Below are 18,047 nucleotides of genomic sequence, written 5' to 3'. Positions count from 1 at the left end.
CAATATGATGAATAAAATAACACTTAAAAGTTTAGCTCCCAAACATGTGTGCGGGAAACCAACCGAGCCCACAACAACAAGACACCGAATGGAAACTAGGCCTTGGACACTCTAGATGATAGTGTTCTGAAGGCGCGTGTGTGAACTCAATTAATACCAAACGTATGCATTTTACGAAAACAAATATCGTTTAAATATAAACATATATGTTTCGGGAAAAAAAGGGGACTATTATAATTTTAATATTGCCAGTATAATACACAAAACAACAGTGGTATATGACACGGGGCGCAAGAAGCGACAAACTAAAAACAAGGAGCTAATTGCGCCCCATATATTTATACTAAATACTGAAAATTTGTATTTTTACACAATACAAATACAAAATATAATAAAATCGAACACATAATCTAAATTTTAAGTTTATTATTAAGTATAAGACATTTAAAATGATAGATGTTACCTAGATACTTCGTGTGTTATATAGGGCCTATTAGTTTCCTGCAGTATAATCATGGACCTACACATTTACAGATCATGGTATAATAATCCAATTAATGAACAAATAGGTTCACTAAAGCGTGGTTCCCACTAGCAACGTAACGCTACGAAGTTTTGACGCAAAGTGCTGTATTGCGTAATCACAAGTGGGAACCGAAGACGCAATAGTGATGCAAACATCGCAGGCTTGGGCAAACACAATTATTGGAAGGGTATTTTCGTCGCTAGTGTGAACCAAGCTTTAAAGAATGGAGAATAGAAAAAATATTTTGTTTCTTTCATACTTTAAGCTTGGTTCTAGGACGTACACATGCAAGTGGGTTCACCAATGACGCGCAACAGTTCAATCTATCTTCTGATTGGTCAAATTACTTGCGTTGGGCTTGTGACCTTGCGTAAAACCAAGCTCTAAAGCTTGGTTCACACTAGGACGCAACGCAAGTACGTAAGCGCAACGCAAGCAATTTGACCAATCATAACGCAATGGATCATTGAACTGTCGCTTGCCACTGGCCAACTCGCTTGCGTTGAATTTCGTCCTAGTGGGAACCAACCTTAAGCAAGCTGGTTGACAATTGGTTGCAAGATTTAGCTGGGGAATGTGATAACACACAAATACTGTATATACTTAAAGTAATCTTTTATATCAATGTTTACTCTTAATGATAATGTATCATAAAGATATTGTCCCACAGATCGCTGCCCAAAATTAAATAAGACCAATATCAAATTGTTTCGACATTTCAACAGATTCGTGTAGTTATCTATCTTGTTCATTGCAATCACTGTGGACAAGGTTGTTTCATCACATGCCCTTATTTGGAGTATAACGTTTACTAATGCCTTAAGCGCTGTCTACACTTTCAAACTCAAGACAAAAAATAGACACGATGATGTCATATCATATTTGAGCATATGACTATTATATTTGGGCACATCACACTTTTTTTTGTCAAACTATTTTGATAGTGTAGACAGAGCACTAAGTTTCTAATCTAGTACAGTATTGTTATATTTAGTAGTTGTAGTTCAATAGGAATGTCCTTCTAGAAATGCATGTCCACACAATGTTATGAGTTTACACATGACGTTATAAAAGAAAGTCCTTTTAGGGTGTGTCCACACTATCGCCTATTTTTAAACTGGACTCTTGAAAAGTAAGTTCTTAATATGGCTTAAATGCATGTGATCCTTAGAAACCAAGATAAATCATGGAATATAGTTAGTAAAAGATGTTAACCCTGTAAATATTAAGGTTGCACCCTACCAGGGATAACTGGACTCAACCAATGGTGCACAGCTCTCCTACCAGTGATGTATGGCAATACTCTACCAGGTATGTCCCATCAATATCAAAAGGGGTATTATGGATATACCCAGTTTCAATATGCTTATCTACAGACAGTTTATACTCTATGTATAAAATACATAAGCAAAATCAAGTACAATGTTAAATGATGGAAGTGTCTTTCACACCTGCTCTGATTCTAGCAAATAAAATTGGGTTTTAATGATTCATTTTTAAGACGCCCCACACGGCTCCTGCAAATCTTTTTCCTAGATGTGCGCGTATTGCGTCGTAAAAACTAAGTCCATAATACTGCAAAATTATACGTGGACCTGAACTGGGAACTGGGACCGGAGCTGAGCAGGATCGGGAGAGGTGCGAAAGACCATATGGGGTACTGTACTTGGATTTGTAATGCTAAATTTAGCTATCTTTATTTAATGTATTCTTCATACTGTATATATGACAACTATTACAGAGAACTGGATATAAAATAATAATCCAGTTTATTAAAAAATGAATATGTCTTTACAAATGGACACACAGACAAACAGACAGAAATAAATGGAAGCTGTTAGTGTCCAAGACAAATAGTAATATAATATATCAAACATTTTGTGTTTTGTTTTTAAAAACTATTTCTACATACAATACTTTACAAAAACGTGCATATCTAATCGTCTTTTTTTTTGTCATTATTTGTACAATATAAGCAATATTTGTATCTACTTTGAGCACCCTATAGTGACTCGGTGGCGCGTACGTCATAGCATCGAATCGCTAGAATGCCGATCTACACTACGGAAAGATTTTCTAATCGTTGTTTCCAGTTTGTGTCTTGCCTTGCGCTCTTCGTCTAGGTCTCGTTTTAAACGCTTGGTTTCGTCGACTAGATCCTTCACCTGGTCACGTAATGCGTAAACTGTATCAACTAGGCTTCTGAAAAAACAAACAACACATGCAATATTATTGCTCACTTACAAAAATGTAATATAATGCGCATTAGATCATGATATCCAGATAAAGCATTTACGGTACATACACAATATTACTAATGTAGAACGTTTTACATACAACACAAAACGTTAGTTCAGCATCTGATTATTATATTGAAAAATGTATTTTGTGAAAACAATGTCCCATGCTAGTATTTGTGATATTATCTGTATAAACTAAATTCCATAATGATAATGAAATTATACAAACACCTAAAAAAAACGTTACAATACACAAACTTGGTTCGAACTAGGACGCAACGCAACGACCGGCGCACCGCATTAAACACTCGCAAGTGACTGTTTGAATGATCTATCGCATCGTGATTGGTCAAAATGCTTGCGGTACGCTTACGTCATTGCGTTGCGTCCAAGTGCAATCAAATCGTTAACATACTCGTTCCCTGAAACAATGAATAGTTAGTGATGAAGGCCTACAAAAATTACCGATGCACCAAATTAAAATATTTTGTGCAAATATTACTCATACAACATAAATGAACAAGATCACAAAGTGTTTGCTATTTTGAAACAGTACACATTTCTCTCCAAATAGACAAAAATACAAAGAAAAAATACAACACAAAAATATTGATGAATGTAACATAAAAAAAAAACATTATGACAAAAAAACAATATGAAGAACATAAAAAACGTTGAATATTAAATCATTATTACCTGAAATAAAACTACTATTTATAATGACTCAATAGAGTATGGGGAATTATACCATAGGAGATGGTAGGCCTACACAAAACTGACATCTCTCTTGTTTGTGTGGATTTCACTATTTAAATACACAACAATGGAACAAATGGACAACAATGCATTGTGTCTGAGCGGTTAAAACAGTGGAACCGTAATTACGTAGCCATAACATCGGCAGGGGTTCGAGGCTCACTCACTCCATGGTTCTGGTGGTAGAACGAGTCTTCTCGGATAAGGACTATAAACCGTAGGTCCAGTGTACACATAGCTCACTTGCACTTTAAAGAACCTAGTACAATTTTCGAGACGAGTAGAGGGAACCTCCCAGTGTACTAGTACATCACAGCCACTGATCATCACTGGTCCCTCTGGGTCAATTCAATTCAACCATGTGAGTAGGGGGTTATCCCGGTGTACTAGTACATCACAGCCACTGATCATAACTGGGCCAATCATGTGTGACTATACTCAAATAAGGTTCTGCACAGTATAGGATGATAAGATAAGATGATGTGTCTGTACCGACTGATTGTATACAACCTACTAATTCACAAATCTACAATGTTTAAGTACATGCTAAAAAATAATATTAAAATAAAACAAAGCTCAAACAGTAAACAAGGAATGATACTACAAACACAATCTGATACAAACAGAAACAAATAAATACGGCAGACATGGTTTGTCCCTGATTTACATACTAATATGAATAAAACGAATAAATTATACTAATTTACATGCTAATGAAATAAACAGGTACATCATGTTGATTTACATAATGAGTACTGTACTGTTTATAAACTACTAAACAGTACAAAACTGTTTGCATGCATTGTTTGTAGCAAGAGTAAAACTCTCTTTGGCAAGCAAGTGGCAAGCTAGTGTCGTAAGCCCATTTAATCTTTTATCTTAACCTTGCAAGAAATTTTATTAAGTATTTTAAAAGAAAAACACTGTATCAGTTGTTTTTTTTTATTGTGAGAGGTTTATGATTCAACTCCTGCATGATCAAATAAACTTTAATAGTGAAGAAGTACTGTAAATATAACTGTTTATTTCTGCTTATTGAATCAACGTTTTTTGCATGTGTAGGTCAGCATTTTAATATTTTATTAAATTTTCTTTAGTATTTTTTCACCTAAGCTTTCATTGTGCTAGATGTTGCACCTTAAAATTTGCATCCTCCTGCATTGTGGTAAAAGAAACCAAAATAAAAATTGAATAAAATTGTGCACATTTAATGGTTTTTTTGTGCAATATATGAATGTGTTTCAACATCTTTTCCACCCCAAGACACTTTTAAACTAACAAGAATTGAATAGTTTTTGTAATAGTTGATCATTCTGTGTAAAGTGCCAACATTTCTTTTATCTGTATTTTGCCAGTGTGAAAGTTAATTAAAAAAAATAATTTGCAAATGTAAGAAAACCAAGTATAACATGCATTTTAATTGCAAATTCACTAGCCTCTGCAACCCAGCCATCTAGTTATGCACTATAAACTTCTGTAAAGGAGACCAATAAACTTGCTTGCCACTTCTTACCATAGGGGGCGGTATGACAGGAACTTACTTTTCCTGCAAAACCGTTTCGTTACCCCGAGTTTCCTCCACTATGATTTTCTCTTCTTCGACCAGAAAAACGGGTGGAGTATTGTCCATTTGAACTGCAAACAAATAGAAAAAGTAACTAATTACTCTAATTGAAACTAAGCCCAGTGAAGAAATAATTTCAAGTACCCAGGGGCGGATCCAGAATTAAAGAAAAACATGATAAAAAAACACATTAAATGCAATTTATTGAGCAAAGTGGAGTGGGGGAACATGTCCCAATTGTACACCTCAAATCCGCCCCTGTAATCCAAAAACAAACTATTTATATAAAAAATGGTTGGATTTCAAAATATAATTATTGGAAAGTTCAAAATTAAGAAAATTAAACTTTGTGCAAGTGAGTAAATACTTATCACACATGCGTGACATGACAGATTTTAAATGTTAAGTTTAATTTCTCCTTTGAACATTTCATCTTAAAGATTATTAGAGAGAATGGAAGTGTTAAGTTTCTCTTAGAAAGAAACTTAAAAATTGGTATTTTATTTGTGGTAATCTATAATAGGCCTTTGTATTACATTAGGGAGGAGTTAGTCATAACAATAGTAACAAAGTATGTAAAGGTATTTTTAGTGGCAATATCTGCTTTAATTATTAAGCGGAATACTTTAAAAAAACTGTTTACAGTTGGTAAATGTTATGTGTTAAGGCCAGGGCAGTATAAGGTTAGGAGTCTATTTTCATCTCATATCTGTCTGAAACAGTTCATCTGGAAACCAAGTATAAGAAAAAAAAAACAACATTGAGTAGAACACATGAATCATGTAATGAAATGTTTTTTTTGTTTCATATTGGGAAATTGCGTCAACTAATCGTACAACCTAATTTGGTATTAATAAAGACAACTTTTAGACTTTTAAAATTCTGAAAACTAGGACTTTTTTTTACTAAGCTTTTAAGTGTTAAGTTTAAGCATTTAATAAGCAAAAGCTAAAAAGTTGATAGCATGGATCCAACGAAACAGATGAAATATGTTTTAACTATCAACACCCCTATTCAGGTTGTGAAGGTGGCCTCTTAAAAGGGATTCTACTGTCGCTAAAACCGTTTAAAATATGTTCAAAAGATGTTTCTATACTCGTTTTCTTTATCAAGTAAACTGATATACAAACATACATTTAATTTTATCCAACAATATCTTATTTTATTATAATTCTTAGACTGTCTAACTCGCAAGGGTCTGTAACAAAATACAAGGTATAGCGTGTAAAATAAAATCACTAAAAATAACACATTCTTTACAAAGAGTTACTGTACTTGTTGGTTGATTGGTTGATTGTACATTACCAAATTTATGACAACTAACAAAAAAAAAGGTGATGCTTTTAAAAAAACAGTCTTTAAGTTTTTGCAAACTACACATGGAACAAATCATTATTCAAATTAGAACAATAATTTGCCTATTTTAAAAATGAAACTAAAATGAATATTAAGCATTATTATTATTATTATTATCCAAAATTTGTTTTTTAAACAATACAAAAATAAGTTACTTATTTTACAACAGTTTTTCTGATCAAAAAAGACAACAATTAGCAATTGTTAGAAACCAATTTGCATAAATAATTAATTATTATTAATTAATAACAATTTATGTGTGGCATCCACAAGTGATATAAAAACAAGCTATTAAAATAAAACACCAGAAATAAGTCATTATTATATCATACAAAAGTTAGTTTTCCAGACCATATAAATAACAGGACATACGAAACAAGACGAATTGACATACTACTATACAACAGACATACAGTATATGCTAATGATATGCTAATGAATATGAATATGCTAATGTCATATGGTGAGCGGTCATCCATGAAAAGCTATGCAAATTTGTGTTTAAAATAGTTAATAATCAATATTCTCAATTCATCATTTTGTTCTCAGCTAAAAGCGGTTACAATAATAAAAAAAAAATTCATCAAAAAAGTGATTAATACCGTGGACTACCACCAGCGGCGGCAGCGCGCACCGTGAGGTTGGCCATTTGCTTGTTAGGCTGGGCATCAATGGTCCTTACTGGAAAAAAGAAATTCTACAAATGAGATATGACTTTATTTTGCATGAATATTCAATCAAACTCATGCATAATTCATATCCTGCTATTTACCAATGATTCTATGCACGAGTAGGTTCAAAGTGCAAAGGTCAAACAACATGCAACAATTTTCAGTGTGACCAAAAAAAAAGTTAAACTACTTTTTTTCGCGATTATCGAATTTGGTAGTTTTTTTTTAATATTAAGAATTTTCTTCACAAATGACATGCGTAGTCCTATTTGCAACACAAATCTGAAACACTTAAGAATAAAAAACGCTACTTGTGAAATAAAACAAAAACGTTACACAAAATGAATAAACATAATTCAAGAAGAAAATTCATTGATAAACATAAAATATGAGATCATATAAACAGATAAACAAATCACAAAAAGTAAATTATAAAAAATGTCAAATCAAATGTATAATAAATATAACAAAAGAATTGTAAACTTAAATTCTATTGTCACCAATTATCTGGTTAAGATGCATGGCAGCCAGACGCTAGGTTCAAATATCCATTCCACTCATACAAACTTATTTTTTCTTTTTTTGTAGAGCAATGTTATATTTCTGCACTCTAACAACCTAACCCAGACTTTGCTTAAAGTCCAAACGATCCAAAATTCTTTTTTTTAAACATTTAAAACATGTTTGAAATACATTTAACTCTTTCAATACACATTTGTGCTGGACAGGTCTGCTTTTCTGGAAAGTCTGATATTCAGAATGCATTTTTATTGGTAAAAATTAAAAGTCTTGTTTTGGGAAAGTTTCTAATTTTTAGAGAGTTCTGTATTGGGAGAGTTTATTGAGAGATTACCAGAAAAATCAGACATATTAGTGTGTATTTTATGTTTGTCAAAACTGATTTTGTATTTCTTGACCATTTAAAAAATGGTTTAATCCAATTGTTTTTTGTTGTTTTAAAACTGTATTAATTACTAAAAATTCTTTCAAGTCAAACGATAAACTAAATACAGCACAATCCTCAAACATAACAACAATTCAATGAATGATGACAAGAAGATGAACAAACATGACCTTACTATTAGTTTATGAAATCAAAGTAGATTGATTAATACAAGCACAACACAAAGGTCAAATGTTTCACGATACTTAACTTAAGCTCTATCTACACTATCAAACTAGTTTGACTAAAAAAGTGTGATTTGCCCAAACATGGTAGTGTTTTCCCAAATATGGTAGTGATATGTCATTATCATGTCCATATATGGGAACAAAACATTTTTTGTCACAAAAGTTTAATAGTGTAGACAGAGCTTAACTTCTGTCTACAATACATTATGTACAGACTTATCAATACATGCAACAGCATACCATAGATGTATTACGCACTAATTTATATACCGTGCTGACGCGGGTATAAGCCCATACTCGGGTATAAGCCCACCCCCGACTTTTGACTAATTTTCATGAAAAATGAGGCACTCGGGTATAAGCCCACCCATTAATTTGAAGATCTACAGTGTGTGTCGTAATACATTATTTTGTATTTGGCGACGTCTATACACCGAATACACCTTCCTTTGATCATAACCAAGCTAGGCTAATATACGCTAGGCCATATGAGGCCTAGCGGTCCTGTTTTGTTTACACTCCTCCATCGCGGTCGAAGATCGCTTCACACACGACGCTACAAGTCGCCAAAACGGAAAACCACTATTTGGTATCGGCTGCCATAAACAAGCTTATTAAATTTCTTTGGTACATTTCTATTTAATGAACATTGTATACTTGCTTTTCTGCTTGATAAATTCTTGTTCAATTGATGTTTAAAATAAGATATTCTACGATAAATTACACGAACTATAAGCTTAATATTCCGACACTCGAAACCTTGTGTATTTAGAGGCAACGTCGTACATGTGAGGGCGCTCGCTCGCATGGTGGAATACACAGTGTACATGTGCTGTTTTTGACGATCTGCATTTTTGGATCCTCGGGTATAAGCCCACCCCCAAAACTTGACGTGATTTCATGTTCAAGGGGGGTGGGCTTATACCCGCGTCAGTACGGTAGTATCATACATAATAAGCAAAGACACCACTGCTTAATACCCCAATCCCAGTATAGCTTTGTAGCAAGGGGGTCAACGAACCAAGTACCCACCCCACACAACCCGATCGCTATGATGAAAGACACTAGAGACATTTGTTAAATAAGCAAGTATAGAAAAACCAATACTGTATTTGAAAAAGATGGCAGGTGGGACACTAAACTATTAGGCTCTGTCCACACTATCAAACTTTATGTGACAAAAAAATGTGCTGTGCCCAAATATGGACATGATGATGTCATATCACTACCATATTTCGGCATATCACTACCATATTTCGGCATATCACTACCATATTTCGATACATCACACTTTTTTGGTCAAATGAGTTTGATAGTGTGGACAGAGCTTTAGTAGTGTTTGAATGAATGTATGTAGTTCACAGGCCTTTCTAAGAAGCACCTGTTAGTGATATTTGATTGTTTGTTGGCTGTAATGGATAAAACTGTTTTGACAAAACAACACTAACTCTACAACTAAGTTACTAAGTAGTTACTTAGTCAATGTCAATGTAGTCTACAAATCTACATCACTAGTAAACTCTACTTCAAACTTAAAAACTTTGTTTAAACTCTACATAATTATTATAAAGTAAATTTGGCATACACCCTATATACGATTGGAATTGCCAACCAAACAGAATTGAATGACTCCACCCAGCATATCAATTTCCTAATAGAACACTAAGAACACTAAGAACACTAAGTGAAAGAAAAACACTGGAATAAAAAATAACACCAACAGAAGGTGAACACTAGAAGCAGAAATAAGTGAAACACAAAAGTTTAAAAAAAAAAGAAAAAAAAAAGAAACACTAGTTTACAGATTCGAAAAGTTTGCCATCCGAAGTCAATAATTCTGAGACCATCGATGCATTCGAAACCTCTTGGTAATAAAGGCCTGCTTAAACTTAACCAAAACATCTAAACTCTAAACGAAAGCAGTAACACTATTGAAGAGAGACCCTGGGAGAACAAATCAAAGTAGAAAGCAGAAAGACTGGGAGAAGAAATAACACTATACGAAAGCAGAAAGAGTTAAAACCTATTATAAGAAAAACACTGGGGAGAAGTAACACTATTCAAAAGCAGAAAGAGTTAAAACCTATTATAAGAAAAACACTGGGGAGAAGTAACACTATTCAAAAGCAGAAAGAGTTAAAACTTCCTAGAAGAGAACACTGAGAGAAGAAATAACACTATTCAAAAGCAGAAAGAGTTAAAACTTCTTAAAGGGGAACACTGGGGAGAAGTAACACTATTCAAAAGCAGAAAGAGTTAAAACTTCCTAGAAGAGAACACTGAGAGAAGAAATAACATGATTCAAAAGCAGAGAGAGTTAAAACGTTTTAGAAGAGAAACACTGGGAAGAAGTAACAATATTCAAAAGCAGAAAGGGTTAAAACCTATTATAAGAGAAACACTGGGAGAAGAAATAACACTATTCAAAAGCAGAGAGTTAAAACCTATTATAAGAGAAGCACTGGGAGAAGAAATAACACTATTCAAAAGCAGAAAGAGTTAAAACCTATTATTAAAGAGAAACACTGGGAGAAGAAATAACACTATTCAAAAGCAGAAAGAGTTAAAACCTATTATAAGAGAAACACTGGGAGAAGAAATAACACTATTTGAAGCAGAAAGAGTTAAAACTTCTTAGAAGAGAAACACTGGGGGAAGAAATAACACTATTCAAAAGCAGAAGGAGTTAAAACTTCTTAGAAGGAAACTCTGGCAAAAGAAATAACACTATTCGTAAAAGGTCTTAGAAGAGACATACCAATTGAAATTGAAGATTAAGGTTAACTTAACAGTACAATACATCCTACAAATGCAACCTTTATCATACATTATCATTTGTTTCAACTTTTAGCATTACATGCATTTTGTTACCTGATATGCGAGCGTTTCCGGATGAGAAACAATAAGCTTCTATCACTTTCAATATCTGGGTGTCCTCCTCCTGGTTCTCTAACCGATGAACTTGAAAATTTGATAATTTCGCAGCTGAAAAAAAAACAAAACAATTGTTGATATTACGATTTATACTGTAAAATTCCACATTTATTCGCAACAAACTAGTATATAACTACAGCAAGTTTGCCTAATGAAGAACAACAGTCGGGCAAAATATAATTTCATGTAATCAAGTACTTTTCTGACAAAAAAAAGTATAAACAAGAAATAAAAAATACATGTTTGGCAGAACAGAACATAAAATGTTAGACAGGTGTAATATAAGTACAGAAATACTCAATAAACATACAAATTACCAGTGATATGTGTAAAATTAAACACAAAATGATTCAACCAAAATAAATTGCTGGAACAAAGTGTTACCCTCCTGTTTGAATTATAACCTCCATGACACCTGCTCAATTTCATAATAATATTATGATAGACTATTACAAATGGAAAAGTCTGTTTAATATGATAGTTAGTCTATGGAGACAATAATGAAGAGGTCATGCTTTATCAGGTCAAATTATTGAAACAATTCTGACGACAGAAAGACTCTTGTAAAACAATGGAAAAGAAGAATAATTTTCATAATAATTTGTTTCATTAGGAAGATTTTAATAAGTATCATTTTTAGATAATTTAATAATGTTTATTTTAAATAACAATGGTACTTTTTTAACTAATTGTATTTTGAATTGTCAGCAAATTAATTGCTATATTTTTTTTTTATTTTTTGGTATAATAATATCATTAATATTATTGTACACTACAATCCATTAAAAGAAGAATCACATTAGTGTCATGATTTGTTTTTGCAGGGAACAATCATAATGACATAACTTTTTTTTCCAAGTTTAAATAAAAATTAGTCTTAAATATTACTATATAATATGAGTGTAGTCCCATAGGGCCGGGTACCAAATCTGGTGAAAATTAGAGGGTGGTATTATACTCGGATTGGATTAACAATGATCTTGTGTCTAAATGTAGCTTAAATTAGGGGGTGGGATTATACTCGGATTGGATTAACAATGATCTTGTGTCTAAATGTAGCTTAAATTAGGGGGTGGGATTATACTCGGATTGGATTAACAATGATCTTGTGTCTAAATGTAGCTTAAATTAGGGGGTGGGATTATACTCGGATTGGATTAACAATGACCTTGTGTCTAAATGTAGCTTAAATTAGGGGGTGGGATTATACTCGGATTGGATTAACAATGATCTTGTGTCTAAATGTAGCTTAAATTAGGAGGTGGGATTATACTCGGATTGGATTAACAATGACCTTGTGTCTAAATGTAGCTTAAATTAGGGGGTGGGATAAAAACTTGAGCATAGGATTATATTTTTAAAAGGTTTGCATGATTGACGAACAAAATTTACATGGGATTATACGCAGGTCAAATGTTAGGTTAGTAACAAATGGGCAGTAGATCCAGGCACCAATTTAAAAGACAATATAGGTTTATTAAATGTACAGAATCTATGTAGATCAGTGGTCTAGTTGATAACAAAGGTTAAGGCGCGACCTTTTGTATGTGAATAGCAGAAACTAGTCTTCAGGTCTAAACTCAGATACTCTAAATCATCAAGTCTGAGTAATGCTTTGGCTGTTAGTCAAAGAGGTTTACATTAGGTTATACTACCAATAGATGCAATAACAAGACCAGGTTTTAAATAAGTTATACTATTTTTATATTTAATTTATCTATTATTGGTATAGAAAAAATGTATAAAAAAAGAAAAACAATAACGAAAATATGTCTGTAAGTTTAAGGTACACCACATTTGTCGTATTCGAGTGTACCGTTAAGTAGTTTTTCCGTTGAGTACTTCTTTAACGGAGTATTTTGAGCATTGAGATTGTTCTTAACTAAAAAGCTTTCGTTGTCAACGTTTTCTATTCGAATGACTTTCTGTTACAAAAAGTACTCAACGAATCTTTATGTTGACAACGAAAGTTCCCAATCGAATACGACAATTTTCTAACTCCTGATCTTAAGGACAAACGAAGCATATTACATTTTTAAAATTTATCATTACTGTTAATAATGAATGTATATATTTTATAATTAATATTTTTTGTAAAAATCACTGTACTATACACGTTATCATGGTTAATATTATTTACGATACGATTGAACGATACGATTGATTGAATAAAGTTCAAAAGAAACAAACATCAAGAAACTAAACAGTTTTTTTCCAGAACTACCAAGTGATTTACTGCAAACTGTTGCTATGCAAACATTCAAACAATAATATCATAAAAATTTCCACAAACCTTGCTTTTTTTTAACAGACGTGAGTAGTTTACGAGAAGCCTTTGGGCTTTTACTCGGACCATCACGTAAATTCCATACCACTTGTGGGCTGATCGGTGGCGCTGGTCGCAAGAAACTAACGCTTTTTAACTGTGGCGGTGACGTTGTGTCCTGATTTCTTGTGTTATTTACATTTTCAACGCGAGTTGTGATCTGAAAAACATAAAAAAGCCAATCAACTGCAGACTGATTGATTGATTGATTTTATTCGATATTCATAAAAATAGTTAAAATATACAATGTACATATTAAAAAGAATACCAGGATAACCCATTAAGTCGACAAATAAAAAGTAAACTTATTTCCAATGGGGTCCAATCCATATTAACTGAAAAAGTGAGTGGTTGGGCCTAGTACAATATATGATTAAGTTTGACGCAGTAAAAATTGAAAAACAAGAAAATACATATTAATGGGCCCTAAACTTGGGCCTTCAAATTTATAACACAAATAATACCATTCTTTCGTAGGCTATTTTTAGATTCTTTTTCTAACAAAACTTGCATCGGGGCTTTCAAGCTATTAATGGAAGCCATCCTTATCTGTGTAAATTTAGTTATTAACAAATTTTGTATACTGTATTTCCTAAATAAGACGAAAAATGTTCAATAATGAAAAAGGACATCAAAAAACAATATAAAAAAATAACTTAATTAAACTGATATTCCAAGATTTCTTTTTAAATCTTTTTATATAATCATAATAAAGGAAACATGGTATTTACTGTAGTTTCAGAATATCATTTACCTATAACTGAAATATTCCAACGCAATTTCAATAGAAACACAGAAAAAAATAAACATCTGATTTTGATATTTTTTAATCCAAAGGCAAATTACTGTAAAAATGACAATGCTGTTATTGAATTTGGCAAATAGCCCAAGATGAAACGATGGGCGGATGGCCTAACAAAGAACTGGGTACCTCTTGAATTTTTTGAAGATTTTTAATAGAAATTAAATTTATGAATTTATGTTTCATTATAGGTATATTGGTTAATCTACAAAATCACAATTTTTCTAGATTTCTCCATTTATTATAATACTAGATTAGTAAGTAAATTCTTTAGATATTTTAAATTAACTGATGGAAAAAAAATTAATTTTTTAAAGAGAATAAGAATAATTTATATTTTACACATTGTCACTAGTATCAGTAGCAATAACAAAGTTTGTGATAAGAAAACAGAAAAAGACCTTGGATAGAAAGGTTTAAATATTGGAATATTGAATTGAATAATAAAATAAATAATAATCTTCCATTGTGTATTTGGGACTTACCTCTCCAATAAAGGTTAAGAAACAATTTACCTCCTGTTGGATATAAGCGAGCCAAAGCTTTGTTGCAACCATTTTATATTAAATCCAGACAAACGCGACTGATCACAAAACACTGTATCTTATTATCTATAACCACAACCGACAGGGAAATGTAGACAACGCAAAAATTTAACCAGTCTTTGATACAAATTTTTTTTCTCAATAAAATAATTACATTATGACAATGACAATCTTATGAATATGGTGTCTGTCATCATATCCTGCTAGCCACCTGTGTCTTAAAATATCGCCAAACAAAATGGCCGCCGTGTCTCCGGAGAGGTGAAATCAGTTGTTCCCCTTATTAAAGGCTTAGGCGCTGTTTAGCGTACATGTCGAAGGAAGTGGAGAAATTGGATTACACACAGGATAGATAATGATAATTTGATGGGCTTCGCATTGACAGATCAGTGTCTCAACTTATGCCAAATATGATTGTTAATATTTTAATATAATAAATTGGCTTTTGGCAAAAGTTTGAACAATATTGCTTAATCACTGATGCAAGCATTGGTGTTATAGGAGGAAATATGATTTTATTAATGGTAAGTTTTGTCATAAAACACATAAAATTCAACCAATTTTAGCAAATACGCAAGCAAAACAATAAACTATATTATCAATCAATCAATCAAAGTAACATTTATTTCTCTTATAAAATCATAATAATAATTTATAAACTAAGAGGGGCAAAATTCCAAAAAAAAAAGCAAAGCTTGGAGAGGCAGCCCATGAAAATATTCATAGACAATATTTGATTATTATATTGGATAATAAAAATCTTCACTTACATCTGCCATTTGTGTTTCTTGTTGCTTTTTATCACGGCGCAACACAACAGCTGGAGTAGAAACCGGTGTGACAGTTGGAACCGGTGTCTGATTTTGTAATCGTTCCGTTTCGTCAATAAATTCTTCCTTCTCCATCAATGTCGCTGCGGATAACAACACTTTGTCGGTGCCGTTATTTGACATTTCAAATGCGTTCATTAACGTCTCTGTGTCGTCAATTCGTGTCAAACGTAAATTTGATAAAGTTATTCTCCCCTGCAAATATAAATATATACTGTAAATAAATATGTGATAGATGTGATCCAAATCACCCACTCAGGAAATAAATAAATTTATAAACAGTGTACTTCCGACTCTAAATAATTAAATGACTTTTAACCGGGGAGCTACCTTTTTTTGAAAAAACATTCTTGAAACAACACTGTAAAAGAACTTTTTTTTAAATTTTTATTTTATTTTTATTTATTCAATTTTCTGCCATATACAATACAAAGAAGACAAAACAAATATAAAAGTCAAGGAAAGACCAAACAGGTGCTAAACACCAACAGAGCACAGAAATAAGCAAAAAAATAAAATTCATTCATTTCTTATACACCAATACAGAATATTTTACACCAAGAAGTGTTACTACTAGTGTACATATTATTAGAAATGTCGCAAAATTTATCTACCAGGCTTCAGAAGCTGTCTAAAGCCCTGTCTACACTACCAAACTCTATGTGATGTGCCCATGTACATGATGATGTCATATCACTACCATATTTGGGTAAATCACACTTTTTTGTCAAATTAGTTTGATAGTGTAGACAGAGCTGAAGTAGATAATGGATACATAATCGTGAAGACAAACTTACCTCATAAGTAAAACCACTCATATTCCCATCTGGTGATAAAATAACTAATAAATTTGGAAATAGCAGAAATATCCTTTCTTCTTTGACGTTGTCTAGGATGACAGAGAACTGCCACATTTTAATAACACCTCCAAGATTGTTGATATTCTGAAAAAAGAAAACAAACAGTATTCTTTTATTGAGAGAAGTTAATATTTAATAATAATAATAGTTGGTTAAATTGTGTTGAGTATTCTTTATTTTTCAAACAAAATTCATAAAAGTGTGAAACACAGGATTACCCCAAGCAAGCAAAAGCTTTTAATATCTGGCACCCTTAAAGATGTATTGTCCCCCAAAAACATGAAAAATAAAGATTAATTAAATCAGACATTGAATAGGTTATTTTGTAGCTTTAATAAAGTGAATCACTTCCGTAAAAAAAAACGGGAAAATATAATGTTTTCACTTATAAAATAACATGATAAATGGTTAAATTCAACCAAAAATCCATTGGCTGACAGCCAATTTGACCATTTTTTTCTTTAAATTCCAGTTTTTTTAATGTAAATACATTTTTTTCGGATCCAATTCTTGGTCGAAGTCAATAACTATTATATAACATTAAAATGGCATATTCAACAACAACAATTTACAAAAATTATTTTCAGGGGGACAATACATCTTTAACTTAAAATATAAATTTACAAATAAATTACAAACAAAATGGCAGTGGGTCTATATAAACAGTAATTTGAGCATATGCTAATTATCTCATTTTTCCTTTCACACCACCCTTAGGAAATATTGGTTTCAACAAATCATTATTAAAATCAATATCACCAATACTGTTCAATCAATCAATCAATGTTTATGAATTAAATCAATAATAATAATTCTGATCAATATCACCAATACTTTCCAATCAATCAATCAATCAATCATTGTTTATCAATTAAATCAATACTTTATTATTCTAATCAATATCATCAAACCAATTCAATCAATCAATGATTGCTTATCAATTACATCAATACTTTATTATTCTAATCAATATCATTAATACTATTCAATCAATCAATGTTTATCAATTAAATCAATACTTTATTATTCTGATCAATATCATAAATACTGTTCAATCAATCAATGTTTATTAATTAAATCAATACTTCATTATTCTAATTAATATCATTAATACTATTCAATCAATCAATTTTTATCAATTAAATCAATACTTAGTCTTTATTATTCAAATCAATATCATTAATACTATTTAATCAATGTTTATCAATTATTCTAATGAAAGATAACCAACTTACCTTTCCATTATTTAAACATTTGGTGCTAATCAAATGCCGAATCAAATTGAAATATATACAGCACTAAACAAATACTTTTATAATATTCATAGCATACTGTACAGCTGTTATTGTTTAATAGCATAGAATTGTCTCTAAAATAACTCATCCATTAATAATGGGTAGTGATATGGAGGTCACACAACTGGTAGAGAATACCAACAGTATTTTATTTTATTTTATACAAAAGAAAGAATTTTTTACTCAAATTTGTATTGTTAAAGTGCTTGTT

The 18,047-nt window shown here is 31.7% G+C and overlaps 1 protein-coding gene across 4 annotated transcripts in view; it reads right to left on the bottom strand.

Moving 5' to 3' along the window:
* Nucleotides 1-406: 406 nt before the first annotated feature.
* The window catches only part of LOC140049554 (rho guanine nucleotide exchange factor 6-like), a 43,469-nt gene continuing 25,828 nt past the window's right edge, over nucleotides 407-18,047 (bottom strand). For 2 of the 4 annotated variants that reach the window (XM_072094454.1, XM_072094455.1), the window contains 6 exons: nucleotides 16,479-16,625; nucleotides 15,622-15,876; nucleotides 13,472-13,664; nucleotides 11,116-11,229; nucleotides 5,064-5,157; nucleotides 407-2,728 (listed from right to left, as the gene is read on the bottom strand). In XM_072094454.1, the coding sequence (XP_071950555.1) occupies nucleotides 2,554-2,728; nucleotides 5,064-5,157; nucleotides 11,116-11,229; nucleotides 13,472-13,664; nucleotides 15,622-15,876; nucleotides 16,479-16,625 (978 nt within the window). In that variant the 3' untranslated portion in view covers nucleotides 407-2,553. Of the gene's footprint in view, nucleotides 2,729-5,063; nucleotides 5,158-7,044; nucleotides 7,124-11,115; nucleotides 11,230-13,471; nucleotides 13,665-15,621; nucleotides 15,877-16,478; nucleotides 16,626-18,047 lie in introns of all 4 variants that reach the window. The other 2 variants (XM_072094456.1, XM_072094458.1) reach the window with 2 other exon arrangements.

Source organism: Antedon mediterranea, chromosome 5 (assembly GCF_964355755.1).
Source record: "Antedon mediterranea chromosome 5, ecAntMedi1.1, whole genome shotgun sequence".
Classification (NCBI taxonomy): Eukaryota; Metazoa; Echinodermata; class Crinoidea; order Comatulida; family Antedonidae; genus Antedon; species Antedon mediterranea.
This window is presented reverse-complemented; position numbering and strand designations above follow the sequence as displayed.